A 21,343-nucleotide genomic window follows, 5' to 3' on the forward strand; every position below is an offset into this window, starting at 1 on the left:
ATTGGGCGAAGGTAGGATTCACAATGGGCAGACTATCACAGGGCTGACACATAAGCCCCATTTACACAGCCTTTTCTTTGCGGACCATTATCACTCCCTTTTTCCGCAACGTTGTAAATGTGAGGTACTGAGACTTTGAATGGGGTGTCCGACACGCTCTGACTCTGAGCCGGCCATGAAGATGGTTTCAGAGCTGAAGAGAGGTAAAACGAGGTGAGTGTGAGTGAGAGCCAGGAAGCCAGAACAGAAGGTGACGTTTTGAATAAATGATATCTCACACCACTGGGGGAATATAAAAAGCTTGGAACCTCATTTCATTACACAAATTTAGAGTCATCAATTAACCTATGCCCATCCTGCATGTCTTTTTGGGAGGTAGTGGGAGAGCCCAGAGCAACGCCTGCCTAGAAGAGAGGTATGGTAGCAGGACGAGAGCAATCACTCTGATCCAGACACGGGACTAGCCTACTGTACGCACTAGGGGTCTGTAGGTCCATAAAAGCCCACAAGGCGTCACTAGCGTTTTTTACACTGGAACTTTGACAGGGGCACAAAGGCCACCTTGGCCGTAAATTGAAAAATGTTTCACAGGGCATCAAGGCCAGAATTGTCGTGAAATTCCCACCCTGCATACAGGAGTACTATTCCTGTGAAGCTAACAGATGATGAAAATGTGGTTAAAATAAAAGAATGTGGTGATATAATTTAATTATTAATTAATTAATTAATTAATTATAAATGAGGCCATTTTACCATTTATGTGAAATATATGCAGATTTTTTTTTTTTTTTTTGTGAGTGAGTGTGGGTCGATTTGAGTGGATCTGAGTTGAGATATCCCTAACTTTGTGTGAGTAGTGTATACTCTGTCAATGACACCCTCTGTCCCCCAACCCCTGGCTTTCAAGAACATTGTCCTTTGTACCGACAGGAAAGGTACCAAAGAAGGCTCCTGCAGGAGAAAAATTAAACCTACTGGATACAGCCCTGGATTGGAAAAATATGGTCAATCTAGACCAGATATTCGCCTTCCCACCATAGACCATGATAATCAGTCTCATATCGGATCTGATCCTTTGGTCAGACTCACAAAAGGTGCTGTTGATTATAGAACTGACAGTGCCATGGGAGACTGCAGTTGGTGAAGTGTGCGAATGGAACAAACTGAACCAAAGCAAAAGGGCTGGAAAACACAGGTGCTGCCAGTGGAGGTTGGCTGCAGGGGTTTTGTGGCAATGTCAACCACAAGATTCCTAAAACGGATGGGAGTCTCTCCGCCAGGCTATAAAAGGCATGGGGAACAGCTGCGGAGTAAAGCAGCAACTGACTCTGGCTATACAGAAAGGACTAGAAGTGGGCAACAAGATGACCAATATTGCCAAGTCCTATATGCTGAAACTCGGTCTAAATCTTAAAGTTAGTGAAAAACATGAGCAACGATTTCCATGATTTTAATTTCAATTTTTTTTTTTATCTAACAAAAATTCTCCTTCAATACATATTTGTTGCTGTTAACCTTTTAAAACCAACATATTAACTGCAGTCAATAACACTTTGCTCTCCTACTTGCTGCTGCACACAAAGGGAGGCTCCTGCCTGTATAACAGACAATCCAATTTTCATTCAAAAACCTCACTAGAAGCTTTGAATGTAAGAAATCACATTCTGTACAGCCGCAGTGGCTCGCTCCACTCCAATTTGTTTGTTTCCCATCTACAGAGCCTGTGTGTACGAGGAGATACTGACAAAAATAGATTTGATTGGAATCACAGACTCCACATTTGAAGAACAATATAATGTAGTCACATTGCAGGTTGCGGTTTGTAAACACAGCATTCAATCTGCCCATCTCAAGCCAGGCTCTAAGTGTACTTGTGTTTCTAGGTGGACCTCAGAAAGAAGAAGTGCTTTCCATTTGGCAACCCCAAAACTGTGGTAGCATTCCCAGGAAGGTGGAGGCTCTTTGGACACTGTTTTATTTATTTGATGCTCTTGATTTTATTCCTTTGACTGTGAAGCTTTTTGGTTTAAATGTGTTGTTGCTTCTATCCACGCAGAGTCAGTTCTCACCGGTGAGTAATATCTCCAAATGAGACCAGAGGAGATTGAATGTTGTTTCTTGTTCGTTATCTGTGTTTAATCCTGACTAGGACAAACCTTCACATGACATTGACAATAACTGCGACGGGTTCCATGAACAGCAGTCATGTGATTTCTTGTTCAAATGCAGAATATATTTTCACTTTTCCAATTCAAAATTCATCATATCCTTCCATATTCACCGCTCAGAAAAATACATCCTTGTGGGTTTATTCAGTGATCTCTATTTTCTGAATATGACATCTAATCATCTTTATCTATAAACACTCATATATAACAGCCAGGCTTGCTTAGTAAACAAGAAGGATCTATACACACACTTCCACATAAATCACTGTAATCACCCTGCATTTTCCATAAGACAAAAATAAAATCCAATTCCATCATTCAAAACACAGAGATTTGTCTTGTGTCTGTGCGACTCCAGGCAGTGAGTTTAGAAGAGTGCATTTGCCTCTTATAGCCTGCCTCACTTTTATTCAATCAAAGGACCGTTTTTTATTGCCGGCACACCAGCACCTGATTGCAATAACCCAGTTGATCGATGGGGGTGGGCCACTACTGTAGCAGGTGTGCTATATGCGCTGAGATAATCTGTTTTCATAAAAAGAGCAGACAGGTCTACACATCAAGAGTTGCTTTGTGTTAAAATTACTTGATAAAATATGTAGATTATTTCAGTGAGTTAAGGATCAGTGGGAAACAACATTTCCTCTCGTACTGCCTTGATTCCCGGCTCCGCTGGGTGAGTTGATCTGCAGGAAAGGCCAGTAAAGCTGCTGATATTCTGATAGAGCTCAAATAGAACCTACATGCTGGTGTCAATCTAACTGAACTCAAGCAAAAATTTATTAATCTTTGACCTTGTTTGTATTGCCAAATGAAAGCCATTTCATCTCAAACAAACTGTAGGTGAAAGAAGGCAGGGGGAGATGTTTTCAAAACACACTGTTCTCTTAAGACACAGTGTTTTTTTTTAAAGGAGAAAGGGGTAGGTGCCTTGGTGCCTTTGGTACACTAACTGAAGGATGAGTTAGTCCACTATGGAGCTGAATCAGCACAGCAGGAGGAGTCTGGGGGCAAATTCACACTGTTTATATATGTGGAGGTATTAGTGGTAAAGAATGTCTGTATTTTAAATTAGGAACATCAGGATTACATCGTATGATGTGATGTCCAACCACATTTAAGGCAAAAGTGTTTATATGTGTTACAAATGGCCACAGTGTTTGAGGAGGCGTGAAGAGGAGGGACGGCCTGATGCAGGAATTAAGCTAGTCATGTATGGATGTGTTAAATTCATGTGTCCACCATGAAAAAATATCCTAATTAACTTTAACATTGACATTGTTTACGTGCTGAAGACATGCCAAAATGGACAATTCCTGTTCCAGGACAAGAAACCAATAGAATGTGTTACATGGCTACTTCTACATGCTGTGAGACTAGACTGGGTTATTCATACTAGATCAAGTGTAAATAATTTTGAATGAAAGTGTATTCCAAATGAATGGAATGTAAAAGTTTTGGTACCAAGAACAGAGGGTAGTAGAGTGTAGCATCGTATGAAGGCTTGAGTGCAGAGTTACAGTGACTGGTAATGGATCTGTCCCTTTCACTTGAACCTTTATAACCCGGCAGGACCTCTGTCAGTCACTCGAATCCTTCCATACAGCCTCCAACCAGACCAAAGATGATTTAAACCTTTAAGCAATGATCTCTAAATTATTCAGCAATGCCAAGAGTTTAGCGCCACAAATGTGATGATTATTTAATAGTGTATAACTGTTGCAGAGGCCTCATGACATATTTAAAGGCAGTGAATTATTAAGCTCTCACCTTCACGGTTTGTCCGGCTTCAGGGCCGTCCTGGTGGGAACAAAGAGAGGTAATTAGAAAAGAGTTGGGAATTCAGAAATATTTCAATCAATAATTCAGAGAGATATTTGAATTCCAGATGAGAGCTGCAGCACCTTTACTTCTTCCCCCAATAAAAAAACAATAAAAAGATTTCCCCCTGATTTATTCATTGCCTCCTGTCATGACATGTATTGCTTTATGACCATTTTAATTATAATATTCAAATGGAGGGACAAGACAAAATTATATTTGAGTTAACTTACATGAAAGAATGTACTACACAGATACACCAAGTTCATACACAATTGGAAGGGAGATTTGTGAAGACAGAAAGAAAAAAGCAGGTAGCACTAATGGGCCTTGTTCCCAGCAGTCTCACTGCCGTTCAACAAACAGTTATGAAATAAAATCTAGTATTTTTTGCTCAGCATGCCTTTCAAACGAATGTGCTTCAGTTGGAAGCATCGTTCGTGCCTAACCACTTTCTTTCTTCTTTCAGTTGGGACTACAGGTCACTACAAAACCAACGTTAGGTTTAGACGACAAAACCAACGTTAGGTTTAGAAAACAAAACCAACGTTAGGTTTAGACAACAAAACCAACGTTAGGTTTAGACAACAAAACCTACGTTAGGGTTAGACAACAAAACCAACGTTAGGTTTAGACAACAAAACCAACGTTAGGTTTAGACAACAAAACCTACGTTAGGGTTAGACAACAAAACCAACGTTAGGTTTAGACAACAAAACCTACGTTAGGGTTAGACAACAAAACCAACGTTAGGTTTAGACAACAAAACCAACGTTAGGTTTAGACAACAAAACCTACGTTAGGGTTAGACAACAAAACCAACGTTAGGTTTAGACAACAAAACCAACGTTAGGTTTAGACAACAAAACCAACGTTAGGTTTAGACAACAAAACCAACGTTAGGGTTAGACAACAAAACCACCAGCTCTCATCATAATCCTTACTAAATGAAATGATTATTCCTCATGTCAGTGTCAACATCAACACAGCCGTAAACATCCCAGTCCTCTAATGAAGAGGTACATGTTGATGAGCTCTGATCTTGGCCTTTTTTATGTAATACTATTTTTCTTTCTCTTTCCTTCAGACTATCGACTCCAGAGCACTACTTCTTCATCGGCTGACAATGCAACATTGTAACATTTCTTCCTCTAGGACTATCATATTAGCTATGATCAAATTGAGATTACACTTTAGTTATTCATTAGAAAAAGGTGACTGGAACGTGCATGGCATCATACATCAGTGAAAAGAAATAAAAATAAAACCTGATGAGCCCCTTTTGTATTTTTCAGCACTGTTCTTGGAAACATAAGTGTCACCATCCAAAAATGTTTTTTGTTTTTTCCACCACCAAACCTCCAGTGAGGTTGATTTGTGTGATATTATTATTGTCAGGAATGGCGTGCTGCAGGGAACAGTTGCCTCCTCCTGCAGAGAGTTCCCCTTTAATGTGTCGGCTGTAACCCGGGAGCTGTCACAACTAATCTCCCATCATCACTTCTCATCACCTCCCCAGTCAAAGAAAATGATATCCAGGTAAAGATTACTCTTTGCTACTCTGCTTTTTTCTCTTTTAACCTGTGAAACAATTTTCTCTGACAGGGCCGCGGAGTGAGCTAGGTGCTATTTTGATATTAGCATATATATCACCAGTTATGCAGAATAGGCCATTCAGATAGAGACGAGAGCCTGTCTGGGCCTCAGAGTCAGCTCTGTATTTAGCTGGTCTGAACGCGCCCACATGACTCATTCTTCTCTTTTCAACTCATTTATTGAACAATAGAATTCTTATTTTCTTCAAAGAAGTGAAAAGAATGAGTCTGTTTTGATAGGTTTCAAACATAAACAACTTAATCTCTGATTCAGCGACAACTTAATCTCTGATCTGCTCCATTCTGTTTCAAGGAAACCAAAAGCTGTCTTTATTGATGTTTTTCAGTAAAACAGTATAATTTTGTTCCAGCTCTTCATTGAAACACACTGAAAGAAAATTCAAACCCAAGACTTGATGTCTGGATCGTTTGGTATTTGAAAACTTCAGCACCAGAATTTAGAATAAAGTTTATTAGAGTGAACAGAGATGAGCAGCACAGCTGATTTTTTAATGTGGAGGTCCAGCAGGCTTTAAAGGAGATGTTTAGATTCATCTTTCTCAATACAAGATTCGCTGCCATATGCACAGTATAGGTGGTGGAATAATTCATTTGGTCAATATTGGCTCTGAGCAGATACAGCTGTAGAGCGACTACACTGTCCCCTTTAGCTGACCTTTAGAACTCATATTTACACAGAATGTGGACTCTGTGGTTGGTTTTCCATTTCTTATACCCTGTTCACACCAAACACAAAGTTAATTTTCACCTCGTTACTCATGCAACTTTGACTGCGGGAGATACGGCAGAGACCTTGTTGTTTGGACCACAGACAGTCTCTGGTTTCTCCATATCCATTTATACATATCAGATGTGTTCCAAATCACTCAGGGCTCACTAAATAGTGAGTTCTCAGTTTATGGTGCTGTCTGATTGTATAGTGAGTATTGTTCTAGCCTGTTTAGTGGATTCAATGTATCCCACAATTCATCTTATAAAGTAGTGTACAACCGATGGTTTCGGACCAAGCATTATATACCATCATCCATCGTGCTGAACGAAGACAGACAGACAGCTGAGAGGAAGGTGAGCATAATCTGACATAAATCTTCATAGTTCCCTATATAGTCCTCTACATACTCCTCTATGTGCCCCCTATATAGTCCCATGTATGCTCCTCTACACACTCCTCTACATAGTTTTCTATATGGTCCTCTATATAGTCCCCTGTAAAGTCCTCTATATAGTGCCATGTATGGTCCTCTACACAGTCCTCCATGTGGTCCTCTATATAGTCCCCTGTATAGTCCTCTAGTCCCCTGTATAGTCCCTTGTGTGGTCTTCTACATAGTCCTCTATATAGTACCCTGTATGGGCTTCTGTATAGTCCTCTGCATAGCATAGGAGTACTGTGTTTACGGTAAAACTATGAATTGTTAAGATGCAGCAACTTGGAGAAAGTTACAGATTCCAGGTATCCCCCCTCCCCATTATTAATACAAATATCTTAAATTTGATGATGTTGATGATTTTCATATTCATGAGATACTTCAGGTGTTTCTAATATCTTGTCCCACTTATATATAAAAATGTGTGTTCTAAATAACAGAAACACCTTTCTGGATAATGCAGTTCAGTTCAGCAGTACTACAAACATACTCAAATGATCAGACTCAGCACACACTTTATCCCCTTCACGGCGGAAGGGTTTATTTTGTAATACTCCAGTGAGACCTGAGAACTTCAGCCAAATATATAAGCATATGTTTTGGCTTTGTAATCAAACAGGAGTAACTGATCCCTTATGAATGACAGGGTTATATCTATGTGGGCTACATATCTTGCAAATGTCACATCTGAAACACTGAAATCCGAGACAAGGCGCCTGGTTAATGTGACGGCATCAGTCTGTGTCGTACCTGGACAGCGATGGTGAGGGACGTGGCGTTGAAGTGCTTCTCCACCAGGTTGGCGACTCTCTGAGTGGTGCTGAATAAGTCTGCCACCTCATCCGGCCGAAGATCCCGAAAGCGCTCCACTGGTCTGAGAGGGCACACCAACACATCTGAACAAGTTCTGTTAAAGAATTTTGGGCTCACAGAAAGTCTTACTTTGTCATGGAAAACCTCTGACACATTACAGTGAGTCGATGGTGTCTCTGCATCACGATGACATCAGTGTGGTGATCCACTCTGTATTGTGCACTTACTGAAACTAAGGACCTTCACAGTCTCATCACTTTCATCTGTTCTCTTTTGACTCAGTTAAAATCTGAACTGCAGGTCGGGTTAAAGTGGCAGTCCGTAACATTTTCATCTATGTAATTGTCTTTTAAGTTCCTATTTATCAAAGAGTGCAATGGTGGTTGATCATGTGACCCACTAATGAAAGTGCTTGTTGCTGCTTTGTCCAGAAATAGGATCTCCGTGTCTGTGGTCACATTCCCACTAAATTCTAAATGAGTTTGATCTTTTTACATCAGTCAGCAGCGGTTGGTCTGCAGGTGGAGCTACTCACGGAAGTATGCTGCGTTTACGTGGAATGGGAAATCAGTAACTTCCAACTGCTGAGTCAGGCTCCCTGTAGTCTAAAGTGTTTGACCAGCGCAGCCAGGTACATTTCATTACTGCTGACTCACAATGGAGGAGGCAGACAGTGGCTTAAGGGAACAAAGTGAGAAGGAGTTCTCTGGAGAGAACGGCACCAAACAAAAGCACTGGCCAAGGCGAAGTTACACAAACCTACATGTCTGTTTAAATTTGAAAATGTTGGCGTTATTTGTCTTAAAATAATTGTTTCACTCATTAAAAAAAAGACATTTTGAGTTGATAACAGCAGCTCTTTACTGATTTTGAAATTTAGAGTAAAATCAACACTGAAACTAAGATACCATGACCTGTGGTGATGTTCTTTTTGTTAAAGGCGTGTTGATTTTTAATCCAGGAATATTTCAGGATAAGAAAGTGTCCTCAATCAATAAAAAAAATCATATACTTTGATTTCCTTCACAAATCAGGGGAACAGGTGTTAGAATGTCAACAAGGCAGCAAACGACACAAAAAGGGACCGAGACGCTGGAGTTCATGGAACAGCATCCTGTTGCGAGAAGATGATTACATCTTAGCATTTCATGCCACAGTGGCCTCGTCTGGGAGCCATTCATCTCAAGAGCCACAAACACGGGCACAAATGATCAGTTTGCTTTTCCCCCTCTCTCTCTCTCTGTGTGTGTGTGTGTGTGTGTGTGCGTGCGTGCAAGCAACACTCGAACGGCACCGGTTGTCACATGACCAGATATCTTCCTCTGCGCTGTCATAGTGATGGGGCTTGCCCACATGAAAGATGAGGCAGGCTGAGGCTGGAGAGCGGAGAAGCAGACAGAGCTTGTTTACTTTGTGTCGCTGGATGAATAATGTCTCAACAAAGGCATTAACCTCACCAAGTTATCCACCACTGTATGGTCTGTTTGATCTGGATCTGGAGAGGAGGCTGCAATGCTATCACATTTACCGAAACACAAAGAAAATAGAAGTGCATGTAAATGATTGGTTTGAGCATATTTACCTCTTTGTTACATCATCACGTCGTAATACAACACACGCATGGATTTATGTTGTTTCAAAGCAGAAAATATATATATATATATATATATATATATACATAATATATATATACAGGGTTAGTTAGAGTGGGTAAATGTCCAATTTCCCTCTGGTACCACTCGCACCACAAGTTTGAAGCATGCCCAGCCCCGACCCAGAATCCATCTGTCTTGCAGTCATGAAAAATATTTTCAGTCAAAAATCATCTCAATAGCGCGGGGGGGGGGGGGGGGTCTGAGTAGAGCACTGAGCGATAATGAGCAGAACGGTTGAATCGATTACACGTCCACTTGGGTACTTGTAATTGTGCATGAGCAACTATACCAAGGGCCGTTATTGAGCACGCTAATGAGCATCACACTAGTCAAACAAACCGGACATCGTGGGTCAAACGTGCTGGGGCACGGCACGGACCACCTTGTGTGAGAGAGTGATGAGTCTGATTGTGATGTTTGGTGGGCTGTGTAACACTTTACAGCCCCTCTGACGTGTTGTCACCATAACCCGAGTGGAACCATCTACTTCATCTAGAGTCTTAGCAGGGACGACCTGAGGCAGCGGGGGAGTGTTGGCAGGTGTGGCAGAAATCGCAACAGCACCAATGTCAAGCTTAATTTCGCTCTCATCACCACGCTGGAAGGTGGATGTGGTGGAGATCTGTTCAGGTGATTATGGTGGGACGATGTACTGGCGAGGTTCTCTATCCGTGGAGATGAGCAGTCAGTGGGCAAATCCCCATTTGCTGAAGAGAAAAAGGATGGCAGACAGCGGGGTCTGCTGCTTTATATAGTTTTGGTTTCACATGTATTAATATATACTGTATATATTTGTCAGGCTCTGGTGAAGTCATTGTAGTAATGTGAAAACTGGAGGTTCATTAACTAATTTCCATTAACCGTATATAAATATAACAAACCATAAGCCCAGTTGCATTGTGGGTAATGTAGGCAAGAAATAATGATTAATAGTATAGAAACTCACACAGGCTCTGACCTCCACTGCAAGCTGAAAATTTGCATACACTAAGCTGTATATACATGTATATATATACGTGTATATATATACATGTATATATACATGTTCCAGGTGGGAGTGTGGTGTTGATGGACGGGGGTAAAATGAAATAGGATTATGGTCCAGTCTCTGGTAGACTCACTAATTTCTACATTACAATGCACACACCAAAGCCATGTCACCGCACTTTGGAATCATTTAGGTTGGTAAAGTTTTGTTTTTATGCTTCCTCATGAACTTTCCTTTGTTTCCGTCTCATTTTGGCAGGTGGTGAGGCTAATTTGTATGTTTGGGGGATGGGGAGAAGAGCCGTGAACCGAAGCATACATTATTCAGGCGTGTGAACCTGCAAACAGACTTCATTGTGTAATGGAGGACCCTGAGGGTTCCACTTCCTTTCCACTGTGTGTACTGAAGAGGCCAATTCCAAAATGAATTATGAGCAAAATTGGACTATGGCTGTTGACAAAACTTGTAATGTGAGTCTGCCTACAGGGAGGAGGTTGGGGTGCATGGTTGGACTGTTTTCAACACGGTTTGTTTAACCATAACCACGTTGTTTTGTGTGGCCAAACTTTACCAAGCCTTTCAAGTTCAAGTTCAAGTTCATTTATTTGTCTCCCGTGGGAGAAATTTGGTTTAGAGACAGGGTACTGCTGCATAAACAAACATGGACCATACGGAGACAACAATGGATAAAAACAATAAATCATCTTACATAGAAGGAAAGTACATAACTGGTAACCAGATAGGGACCAGAGTGCAAGACGATCTGAGCTGTGCAATTTGCCCTATCTACTAGTCAAAAGTATAGTGCTAGTACACATTTAAGGTGCAGTGCACACTAAAGTGCTAGTGCATATTAAAGTGCTAGTACATATTAAAAATGCTGGTACAGATAAGGGTTAAAAATACAGTTCTTGTACACATTTAAAGTGCAATAAGTGCTGGTGCATATTAAAGTGCTAGTACACATTAAAAATGCTGGTGCAGATTAAAAGTGCTGGTACAGATTAAAGTGCTGGTGCATATTAAAGTGCTGGTACAGATTAAAGTGCTGGTACAGTTTAAAAGTGCTGCTACATATTAAAGTGCTGGTACATATTAAAGTGCTGGTACAGATTAAAAGTGCTGGTACATATTAAAGTGCTGGTACATATCAAAGTGCTGGTACATATTAAAAGTGCTGGTACCGATTAAAGTGCTGGTACAGATTAAAGTGCTGGTACAGGGGGAGTGACCCATAATCTTGCCCGCTACTCTGAGCAGGTTGAGAATCTGTAATTTTGTTTTGATTTAGGTTTCCAAACCAGCTGGTGACACCGTACTGTAAAATGAACTCTATAGCTGCTCTATGAAAAATTAACATTATGTTTTTGCAGACACCGAACAGCCGTAGTCTACGTAGAAAGTATAGGCGCTGATGAATTCTGGCACAGACAGTGGCTTCCTGTGTCTGCCAGCTCAAGTCACTGTCAATATGACAGCTTTGGATCATATCAGATTAGGAAGATCATGTAAATCCTTTGTGATATTAGTCACTGACAAATGCACTATTTTACTGTTACAATCTTAAGACCGCCATTCCGTTCTCTTTGGCGCCACCTATGGCTATAAACTGTAAGCGTGAGTTTTTGGATGTCACATTTGTCTGTCGTCATCACATTTTTTCTTTTATTTGTTTGGCCATAGTCACTGTTTACTAGTGAGGCTACCAGAGAGTGTTCCTTCTTCTTACACAATAGTTGAGTGAGTGTTTTGCGTTAGCTCCTACTACACTCTCTAGCACAGGGGTCTCAAACTCAAACTAGCTTAGGGCCGCTGATGGTCTAGTCATCTCATAGGAGGGCCATGTCAACATTCTCCTCTCCCTTCTACTTCCCATCCTGTTCTCCAGTACACAGTTCTCCTGTTTACACCAGTAATGATTTGATTTGATGTTGGATTCCTTTAGAACCGCCAATTTTTCCTTACATATCAGACACGTAGCATTTCCACTGAGCTCCACAACAAAATACTGCAACGTCCGTCTTTGTTGAAACAGTGTGTGTTCCCAGTCCACCTTTCTTTTCTGCTTGGAAAGACACACAAAACAAAGTAAGCAATAGCCCCGTGCGCCACGACCTCTGACCTTTGCCATTGTATCGCACAAACAAAATACTTTTTATTACTATTTTTTAAAACAAATATAATTGTTTTTTTTATGACAAGGGGTGGTTTAAGTTAATATGAAACAAGTATAATATAATTCAATATAAAAAAGATTTTTGACATCCGTATTAGCAGTGTATCAATACAATCACAGGTCTTTTCTCTCTTTACTGCGGACTTGCAATTAAACCATCAGAACATTATAAAACCTTGTCTGTTGGTAGGAATAAGCTTTCCTACAATGGGAAAGTGTTTGGAAGAAGCTTTGAATTGTTCAGTTCTACTTTAGAGGCTGACTAGTTAGCTAGCTATCTAGTAAATGTTATGCTCCAGTTGAAGAACATAAAAACCACCACATGAGCTAAAGGGCTTGGTCTAAAATGTACATTAACTTATACTGTAGCTTGTTTTTGATTGTCCATGAAGGCCCCTTCCATTAGCTTGTGCTTATTGCTAGCGCTAATGCTAAATGGTAGTGTGAATTGCTAGAATGCAGGCTATTGTTATGATAATGAATAGGCAATCTATAAGGTCCAAAAACATTTGTGAATTTGAGTTTACAAGGCTGAGGTGTGTGATGCTAGTGATGAGCAATTAAGAGTTTCACTTTCTCCAGTCTGCAGAGAGGGAGACGCTGGTCTTATATGAGGGGAGGTTGTTTGGTGACTAAAGCTGCCGCCATTGAAATCACCTGACTCCAGATCAGCCAATAGCAAACTACAATTGCTGCGTTTCAACCATTAGAGGGCAGTCACTATATTTTAATAGAATTTAAACACTTTCTATGTGAACATTTGGACCTGAAGCAAGAAAGAAAACTACACAGATACTTTGGTTTTCAGATGAATAAAGTGGTTTGTGAGTTTAGTTACAGACATTCATTGAATGAAGATCTTTGAGATTAGAACGATAATGTTTGAGGTTTCATCCATCCAGCACTGTGAACTCAACACTCATTTTACTGAACTATATGCACCAGACAAATCATTGCTGTAGAATTATCCAACATGACGGTAATCAGTGTCTCAGTAAGACGTTGGGCAGCAGGACCCCAGAACGGCTATTTTTCTGCTGCTGGCTGCAGCCTCAACTCAATCAGGGAATAGACAATACACAAGGCTGGCTTACTAATCATCATCTCAGCCTAATAAACAGTGTAACTTTTCACAAGGTGCCAATCCCTCACTCCTTTCACTGTATGCCAAGACGCACAGCACCTTTCGATGTGCATCTACACACACAACACCACCTTTATTCATCTCATCCCAAATGGCCCGGTCGCTTGACGACGGGCGTTAAGCGTGCCAGCGGTGGTTGATTTCGTTCCCACAACCATTGTGTGGGTGAGAGAGGGGAGAGCTTCCCATATGTCTCTGCCTGGGCCAATCTTATCTTCAGCTCTGAGCAGCCTCTCCCCTCCGTCTCCGGCCGGCTGCTCCAGTTGGGGGGGTTCGGAGGATGAGATTGAAGAGCCCAAGCATTTCCATATAGTGAGAAAACCATCTGCTCATATCCCATTATTATCTGTCACAACAGTTATTTGACTGCTTTTGTCTGATTCACTCCCGGGGTCGTGGTGCATGTAATAAGAACAAGGCATCGCAGATTGGTTTTACATTGCAAATGCAATCATTTCTTAGAGGAAAACATCTGTCCCCCCCCCCAACCCCACTCCCAATGCCACACTGTCCTTTTTACATTACTACAATGACTTTACCAGAGCCTGAAAAAAACCCACCTCGGTGACCTTCCTCCTCCTCTTCATCCCATCAGTATCACACCAATTTCACACTACATACTAATTCTTATATAGTTTGATTCTCTGGGCTGTTCACACTAGAAAATGACCAAATGAAGTAGACTTCATAACAACAGGAAATTGCTCCAGGTGGGAGTGTGGTGTTGATGGATGTGGGTGGGGTTCAATTCAATTGAATACATGGATTATGGTCAAATTCAACCATGCAAACATATTTAATGCTTTCACTTGTGTGTTGATATATACTGCTTTTGTTTATTTGTTGTTGTCTGTTCATGAAATCTCTCCACAGATGTAGGACCATATTTAACATTTAGTGTTTTTACTCTACCAACTGAGAATTGTAGAAAATGTGCATTCATTTGTTGCCAAACTGTCAAGAAGGGTAAACAGTCCTTAATACCCCCACAGTTTGTTGTCTCACATTTCATTTTTGTAGATTTTTTATTCTAAAGGGTTAAAACAAATGAATAAATGCCAGGTAAAGTGAAACTAAAAGCCTAAAACTACGACGATGTTTTAAAATACACTATATTGCCAAAAGTATTCATTCACCTGTACTGTGATAGGATGACACCTGTGCAACAAGTCCAGTCATGAAATGTCCTCACTCCTAAATATTCAGTCAACTGTCAGTGGGATTATATCAAAGTGGAAGCGATTGGGAACGACAGCAACTCAGCCAAGAAGTGGTAGACCACGTAAAATGATGGAGCGGGGTCAGTGGATGCTGAGGCACATATTGCACAGAGGTCACCAACTTTCTGCAGAGTCAATCTCTACAGACCTCCAAACTTCATGTGGCCTTCAGATTAGATCAAGAACAGTGAAGAGAGCTTCATGGAATGGGTTTCCATGGCGATCAGCTGCATCCAAGTCATACATCAGCAAGTGCAATGCAAAGCATTGGATGCAGTGGTGTAAAGCACGCCGCCACTGGACTCTAGAGCAGTGGAGACGTTCTCTGGAGGGACCAATCACGCTTCTCCATCTGGCAATCTGATGGACGAGTCTGGGTTTGTCGGTTGCCAGGACAACAGTACTTGTAAAGTTTGGTGGAGGGGGATTATGGTGTGGGGTTGTTTTTCAGGAGCTGGGCTTGGCCCCTTAGTTCCAGTGAAAGGAACTCTGAATGCTTCAGCATACCAAGAGATGTTGGACAATTCCATGCTCCCAACTTTGTGGAACAGTTTGGGGACGGCCACTTCCTGTTCCAACATGACTGTGCATCAGTGCACAAAGCAAGGTCCATAAAGACATGGAGGAGAGAGTTTGGTGTGGATGGCTTGACTGGCCTGCACAGAGTCCTGACCCCAACCCGATAGAACACCTTTGGGATGAATTAGAGTGGAGACTGAGAGCCAGGCCTTCCCTCCAACATCAGTGTGTGACCTCACAAATACACTTCTGGAAGAATGGTCAAAAAGTCCAATAAACACATTCCTAAACCTTGTGGAAAGCCTTCCAGAAGAGTTGAAGCTGTCATAGCTGCAAAGGGTGGACCGACGTCATATTAAACCCTATGGATTAAGAATGGGACGTCACTTAAGTTCATATGGGAGTCAAGGCAGGTGAGTGAATACTTTTGGCAATATAGTGTATTTACGTGTCTGTAGTAAATGTGTTGGATCCTCGTGTGCCACTCGGGCTTAACTGTCGAAAGTCTTTCTTTGCTTTGAGAAGAGCCTCACTGCTACAACAAATAGGAGTGAAGAGAATGACAAACACACGCACGCACGCACACACACACACACACACACACACACACACACACACACACACACACACGCTCTCTCTCTGTCCCAGTATAACAGGCTGTGATGAAGGCAGCAGGCCCTCAAATAAATCAAAATGCCCTTTCCCTTGGCAGCTCCAAATCCTGGACGGCCAAAACAAAGAGATCCATCACTGCTGCTGCAACAATTGGCTCTTTCTGCCTGATTACAGCTGGCCTAAAATGGCCCCCATCACCCCATCATGCCCTGCAAAATGACACACACAGCTACTGACACAGGCATTCATCTAAACACAAATTGGCTGCAGTGAAATCAGGACTGTACATCTGATTTGTGAGCATTATGTGCACAGGAGTGGAAGCAGGAAAAGGCCACATGGCACAGACTCCGCTTTAATATCATCAGCAGCAACTTAATGTACACATTTATATATATATATATATATATATATATATATATATATATATATATAGTGCGTTTTAAATCACAAATCACCATCAGTTGTCATTGTCAACGTGTGCATGACAGACACCAGGCCTCATGCAACCTCTGTGAACGTCACTAACTTGAGCTCCATTGTTTAGCAGAGCAGGACTGAGCTCCTCCCCAGCAGCTCCAGATGATTTAAATTCAGGTGTATTGCTCACATTGTGGTGTGGTGAATAGAAAGCATTGATTCTGTTAATGTATGTTTATTGAATATCACCATAATGACCGGTAGGGCTAGAAATCTAGCTAGGCCTAGAAATCCGACGGCGAAGGGCAAAGTGAAGCTGGAGCTCGTTGGGTTCACGATGAACAGGTACATACGGTTCCGCTCAGGGTTCAGGAGTTTGTTTGGAGGTCTGAAATGACCTGAAATCTTCTCAGACACAATGTTCCCCGTCTTCAGATGGAAAGACAAAGACGGAAGAATAATGTATTTTACTGAGGCTTCCTGCAGTCCCCAGGCACTTTAATGTCCCTGGACTTACTGCTGTGTCCTCCAATCCCCCCCCCCCCCCCCACACACACACACACACACACACCAGCTGCAGAAGTAGATGGGCGAGCAAATTAAGTTCTGTGGGGGGCTCCTGGTGTGATGTTTCTATATGTGGATGATGGAGAGATGGAAGAGCTTCATATATTAGCGACACCCTCAAGGCTTTGTTTCTTTTCTCTTCCAGTTGGCAGGATAAACATAGAAGCTCAGAGTTAAGACATCTTGAGCTGTGTGAATAGCAGCTGAGTGACATCTTTAGTTCATAATCCACTGAAATAATAGCGCTGTAATGCAAGATCCAAAAGTGTAAGGGAAAATTTACTTTATATTATGCTTTTTTTTTTTAGAGAAAATCCAAATATATGCTTGTTGTCTTTTCTTTCTGCATTATAGGAGTGTTTGCTTGTATTATTTATGATTGATGAATTCAAATGTATGTACTTAACATACACTCAACAAAAATATAAACGCAACACTTTTGTTTTTGCTCCCATTTTTCATGAGATGGACTTAAAGATCTAAAATTCATTCCAGATACACAATATTACTATTTCTCTCAAACATTGTTCACAAATCTGTCTAAATGTGTGATAGTGAGCACTTCTGCTTTGCTGAGATAATCCATCCCACCTCACAGGTGTGCCACATCAAGATGCTGATCTGACATCATGATTAGTGCACAGGTGTGCCTTAGACTGTCCACAATAAAAGGCCACCCTGAAATGTGCAGGGATGAAACCCTTGAAATATGAAAGCGTTCTTAGTGGAACTCCCTGTGTGGGTTCTAGACGTAACCCTTGAAAAATGAAAGGGTTCTTGGTGGAACTCCCTGTGCAGGTTCTAGATGAAACCCTTGAAATATGAAAGGGTTCTTAGTGGAACTCCCTGCGTGGGTTCTTTGTAGAACCTCTCATGGGGGGTTCTGGGTGGAACCTTACACACACAGTTCTAGGTATAACCCTTTATGTGGGGTTCTTGGTAGAACCTTCCAAAAGGGTTCCAGGTGGAACCTTTATAAAAGGTTCTACCTGGAGCCAAAAAGGGTTCTCCTATGAGGACAAGCCGAAGAACCTTATATGGTTCTACTTAGCACTTTTATTTCTAAGAGTGTAGATAGCTACATACGTAACATTGTCAGACAATGTCCACAAAAGACAAACATGGATGAGACTGATACAGATGTTCAGGCTGTTGTGACTTGACTTCCAGAAACTACAAGTCTTACTAACATCAGTCTCCAGCTGTTTTTAGATTGGTCCACCAGCCAGATTCATCGATAACAGGCTGTCTATCCGCCCGTCTGTCTGTCTGCCTGCCTGTCTACCTGCGTGCTCGCTGCCTGGTTACTTATTGCACATCAATGAGTCCTACCAATGGCTATGTTTGTTGTTTACATAATGATCATTTTGTGGGAGGGGTTCAGGATGGAGGTTTTATAGCAAAATAAAACAAGGGCAAAACGTATCTTTTTTCCTGTAAAACACAATATGATGCATGCTTACATGAGCTAGGACCAATGATATCAAAGCCCGCTCACTTTTCGTGGTCCAATCAAATGCAAAGGATTTGATTTGAATCCCTCTTGTAACTGGACACTGCTGTCATTTCAGTTTGACTGGGGAATCCTCACAGTCCAGAAGCTACAGTCACTGACTCCTCTGTGTGGTGAACTGGTGAGCTACCCTGAGCAGCCAGCGTTACAGCTTCCAGGCTGACTGAAGTTGACATTACTGTGATGGATCCATTAATTGCCACTTATCAAATGAACCCCCAGACAAGAAATTAGGTAACATAAAGATGATGTCCTACTGAGTAAATTAAGTGACAATAGCTTCGGACAAACCTGAATGAGGTTTGTGATGTAGCGTCAGCAGTGGTTTGTCTATAAATGATACCGACGCATCACTGTTCACATTTAACTGTAGCTGAAGAGATGGATTAGATTAATCAAGTGCCATTGCTACAGGGGGGAGGCCACAGCCTCCCAAATATGAAACATGAAAATGTGTTGGAAAACTGCAATTGATCAGATGTCAAATTCCTCCGGCCGTGACCCTGGCCTCCTTGGTATGTGTGTGAATGTAGTTTTGTATTCTTTTTCTCCCCTTTGGTGTGCCTGCTGCGTGCTTGGTGTGTTTTGGTTTAGGCCATGTCGCGGGGTACATGTAAACATTTTAAAAAATAACATTGCGCACACAACATCTTTCAAGATGCATAAATCCGCCGTTGAGCGCCATTATAACTATGCCAAACCTATGGGCGGCAGTGTAGGGAGAAGGCTAAAGCCATGCCATTGAGAAAACGAATAACACGTGCAACTTCCTGTGACGCTTGAGAACCTAAAACACTATTTCTCCCAGTTGACACAACGCATAACCAGCGTTATCCGAAATCTCGACTTTGGCCGGAGTTTTTAGAAATAGTGTTTTTGTGTAAATGAGAGGCCAAACCGCGTGGAAATATCTGCGTTTTCCCTTTGTGTAAACGGGGCCTTAGTGTCCGTCTCTGTGTTCTGCTTTCCCCCCCGCAGGATCTGGAAGCCACTGGTGGGCGTGGTCACTGGAGCTCCTGCCTACACACCTGCGGTTCATCACACCACTCAGCACAGCTGTTCCTCATCAATCATCAACTCACCCTCCATAAGCCAGGCCAACCTTCCAGTCCCCGCCGGATCGTTGAATCACCTTGTATGAGATCAAGCCAGCAAACCTGAACTTTCACGATTGTGAAGTACCTGTTGCTAACCCGTTTTTTCCCTGTCTCACCTCAGACCACCTCGCCCTGAGCCTGCACTGGAACCCGGACCTCATTCCCACTCTGACTCAGCTGACTCTCCGGCCTCTCACAATCGCATTCTGTTTGTGCATGTCAATAAAACCAGTCCGTTCAAACTTAACCTCTGGTCTGCACCTGAGTTCTGGTCTGATCCGGACAAAAAATGTGTTCCCCTCAATGTTCAATGCTAAATTGAGTCCAAATATGATGCTGAAATACTCCTGCTTCAGCTGCCATAGTCCACTCACAGGTCACTCATTGACTGTCAGTAACTCACATACCTGTTGTATGTTAGTGAATGAGTAATAAGTGACCAGGTGTTGTTGGTCAAAAGGCAGAGATGTTCCTGGAGTGTTGGCCAGCACAGCTGGGTGTGTGCACATGAGAAGACGATGACCTTCAGGCTTCCATCGACCTGCTGAAGCTGCTATGCTGCTTCAATTCCAAAAAAATCACTTTACCACACAACTGAGCCACAGTGTGGAACTCTTCTCTCGCCCCAGTCACACTGTAACTCTTGCTCCTGGTGATTTTGGAAATGTGTTTTAATCCTGCTCAACGTGTCCTGAGATAACTTTTGTTATCAAGTCTGTGGAGGTCTGGGTGGTGGACGGGTCAAAAAAAGGTGGTTTGAATGGTTGTTTTAATCCAAACAATGACTTTTTTTTACTGAACCTAATGCAGTCGTGTTGTCTAAACCAAACTATTTGGTTTTAAAAGACAGATTAAAAAAAAGAGTTGCCCCCCAACAACCCATTAGTCCCTGTCTGACTTCACTCTTGTAAAGATGCTGACTCGGAGCCGTGTGTGAGATTTGTGTTCGAGCGTCATACACCTCCGACGGGCGCTGGGTGGTGTGTTGTTACGAGCCGACTGGCCTCAGCCAATTTCACTTCATGCCAGTAATCCCAGGACTCATTGATTGGGGAACAGAGGCGAGTAATTCTGACTCTGTTTGGTTATTTCCATGTGGCAGTATTTGTTTTCATTTTGTCATCAAACTGGAAGTGACAGACATGGAAAATAACACGGCATGATATATAAGCTTGGGGAATATTGTATTTGCTGAGCACACATCTAAACAATCCAGACCAATTAGCACTGTCAGCAGCTACAGAATAGGAATTATAGTCACTACACTGATCACACCATGGCCATGTCTCTGGCTCGAGTCCAAAGGAGCTCTTTCTCCCCTTTCCTTCCTGTCATCTCTCGACTGTACGCATAGACAAAACATACTCAAAGAAAATCTTTAAAATGTTTACGTTTTTCCTTATACCCCCCTTGCCTACATCATCACAGACGTCAAATGGGCCTGATTGTACTGAGCAGCAGCGTTTTAGATTGGACTCAAACCACTGGGCAAAAAGAGGATTCCCTGCGAAGCGTGGCTGGCTGTCCGTGTGTTGGAGTCAGCACGGGCAGCCTGGAGCAAAGCAGGGGAAGAAGGTGTGATGCCTGCCAATGAGGAGAAGTTAGGCTCGGGCACTCAGCGTGCAGCCAGCAGTCAGCGCTGACAGCAGCACAGAGAGAATGGGAGAAGAATAAGTGCTCCCCATCATGTTCCCTTCAGAAGAACAAAGCCTCGCACTCATCGGGAGTCCGCCTCAAACTTCAAAACGTCTCCTCACTCGCAACACTCGCAGGCTAAAACATACATCATCCCTGGCATCACAAAAACAACAGGGGTGGGAAAGCAGAGCGGGGGAAGGAAATAGAATCTGAATTTCATTTCAA

General features: G+C 42.2%; 1 protein-coding gene across 3 annotated transcripts in view; it reads right to left on the minus strand.

The window, feature by feature from the left end:
- fhit (fragile histidine triad diadenosine triphosphatase) overlaps window positions 1-21,343 on the minus strand; it is a 533,523-nt gene that overhangs the window by 114,660 nt on the left and 397,520 nt on the right. For all 3 annotated transcript variants that reach the window (XM_084025971.1, XM_084025973.1, XM_084025972.1), the window contains 2 exons: window positions 7,504-7,649; window positions 3,939-3,968 (listed from right to left, as the gene is read on the minus strand). In XM_084025971.1, the coding sequence (XP_083882097.1) occupies window positions 3,939-3,968; window positions 7,504-7,649 (176 nt within the window). The remainder of the gene's footprint in view (window positions 1-3,938; window positions 3,969-7,503; window positions 7,650-21,343) is intronic.

The sequence above is a fragment of the Eutrigla gurnardus genome (genome assembly GCF_963514095.1).
Source record: "Eutrigla gurnardus genome assembly, chromosome: 2".
NCBI classification, from domain to species: domain Eukaryota; kingdom Metazoa; phylum Chordata; class Actinopteri; order Perciformes; family Triglidae; genus Eutrigla; species Eutrigla gurnardus.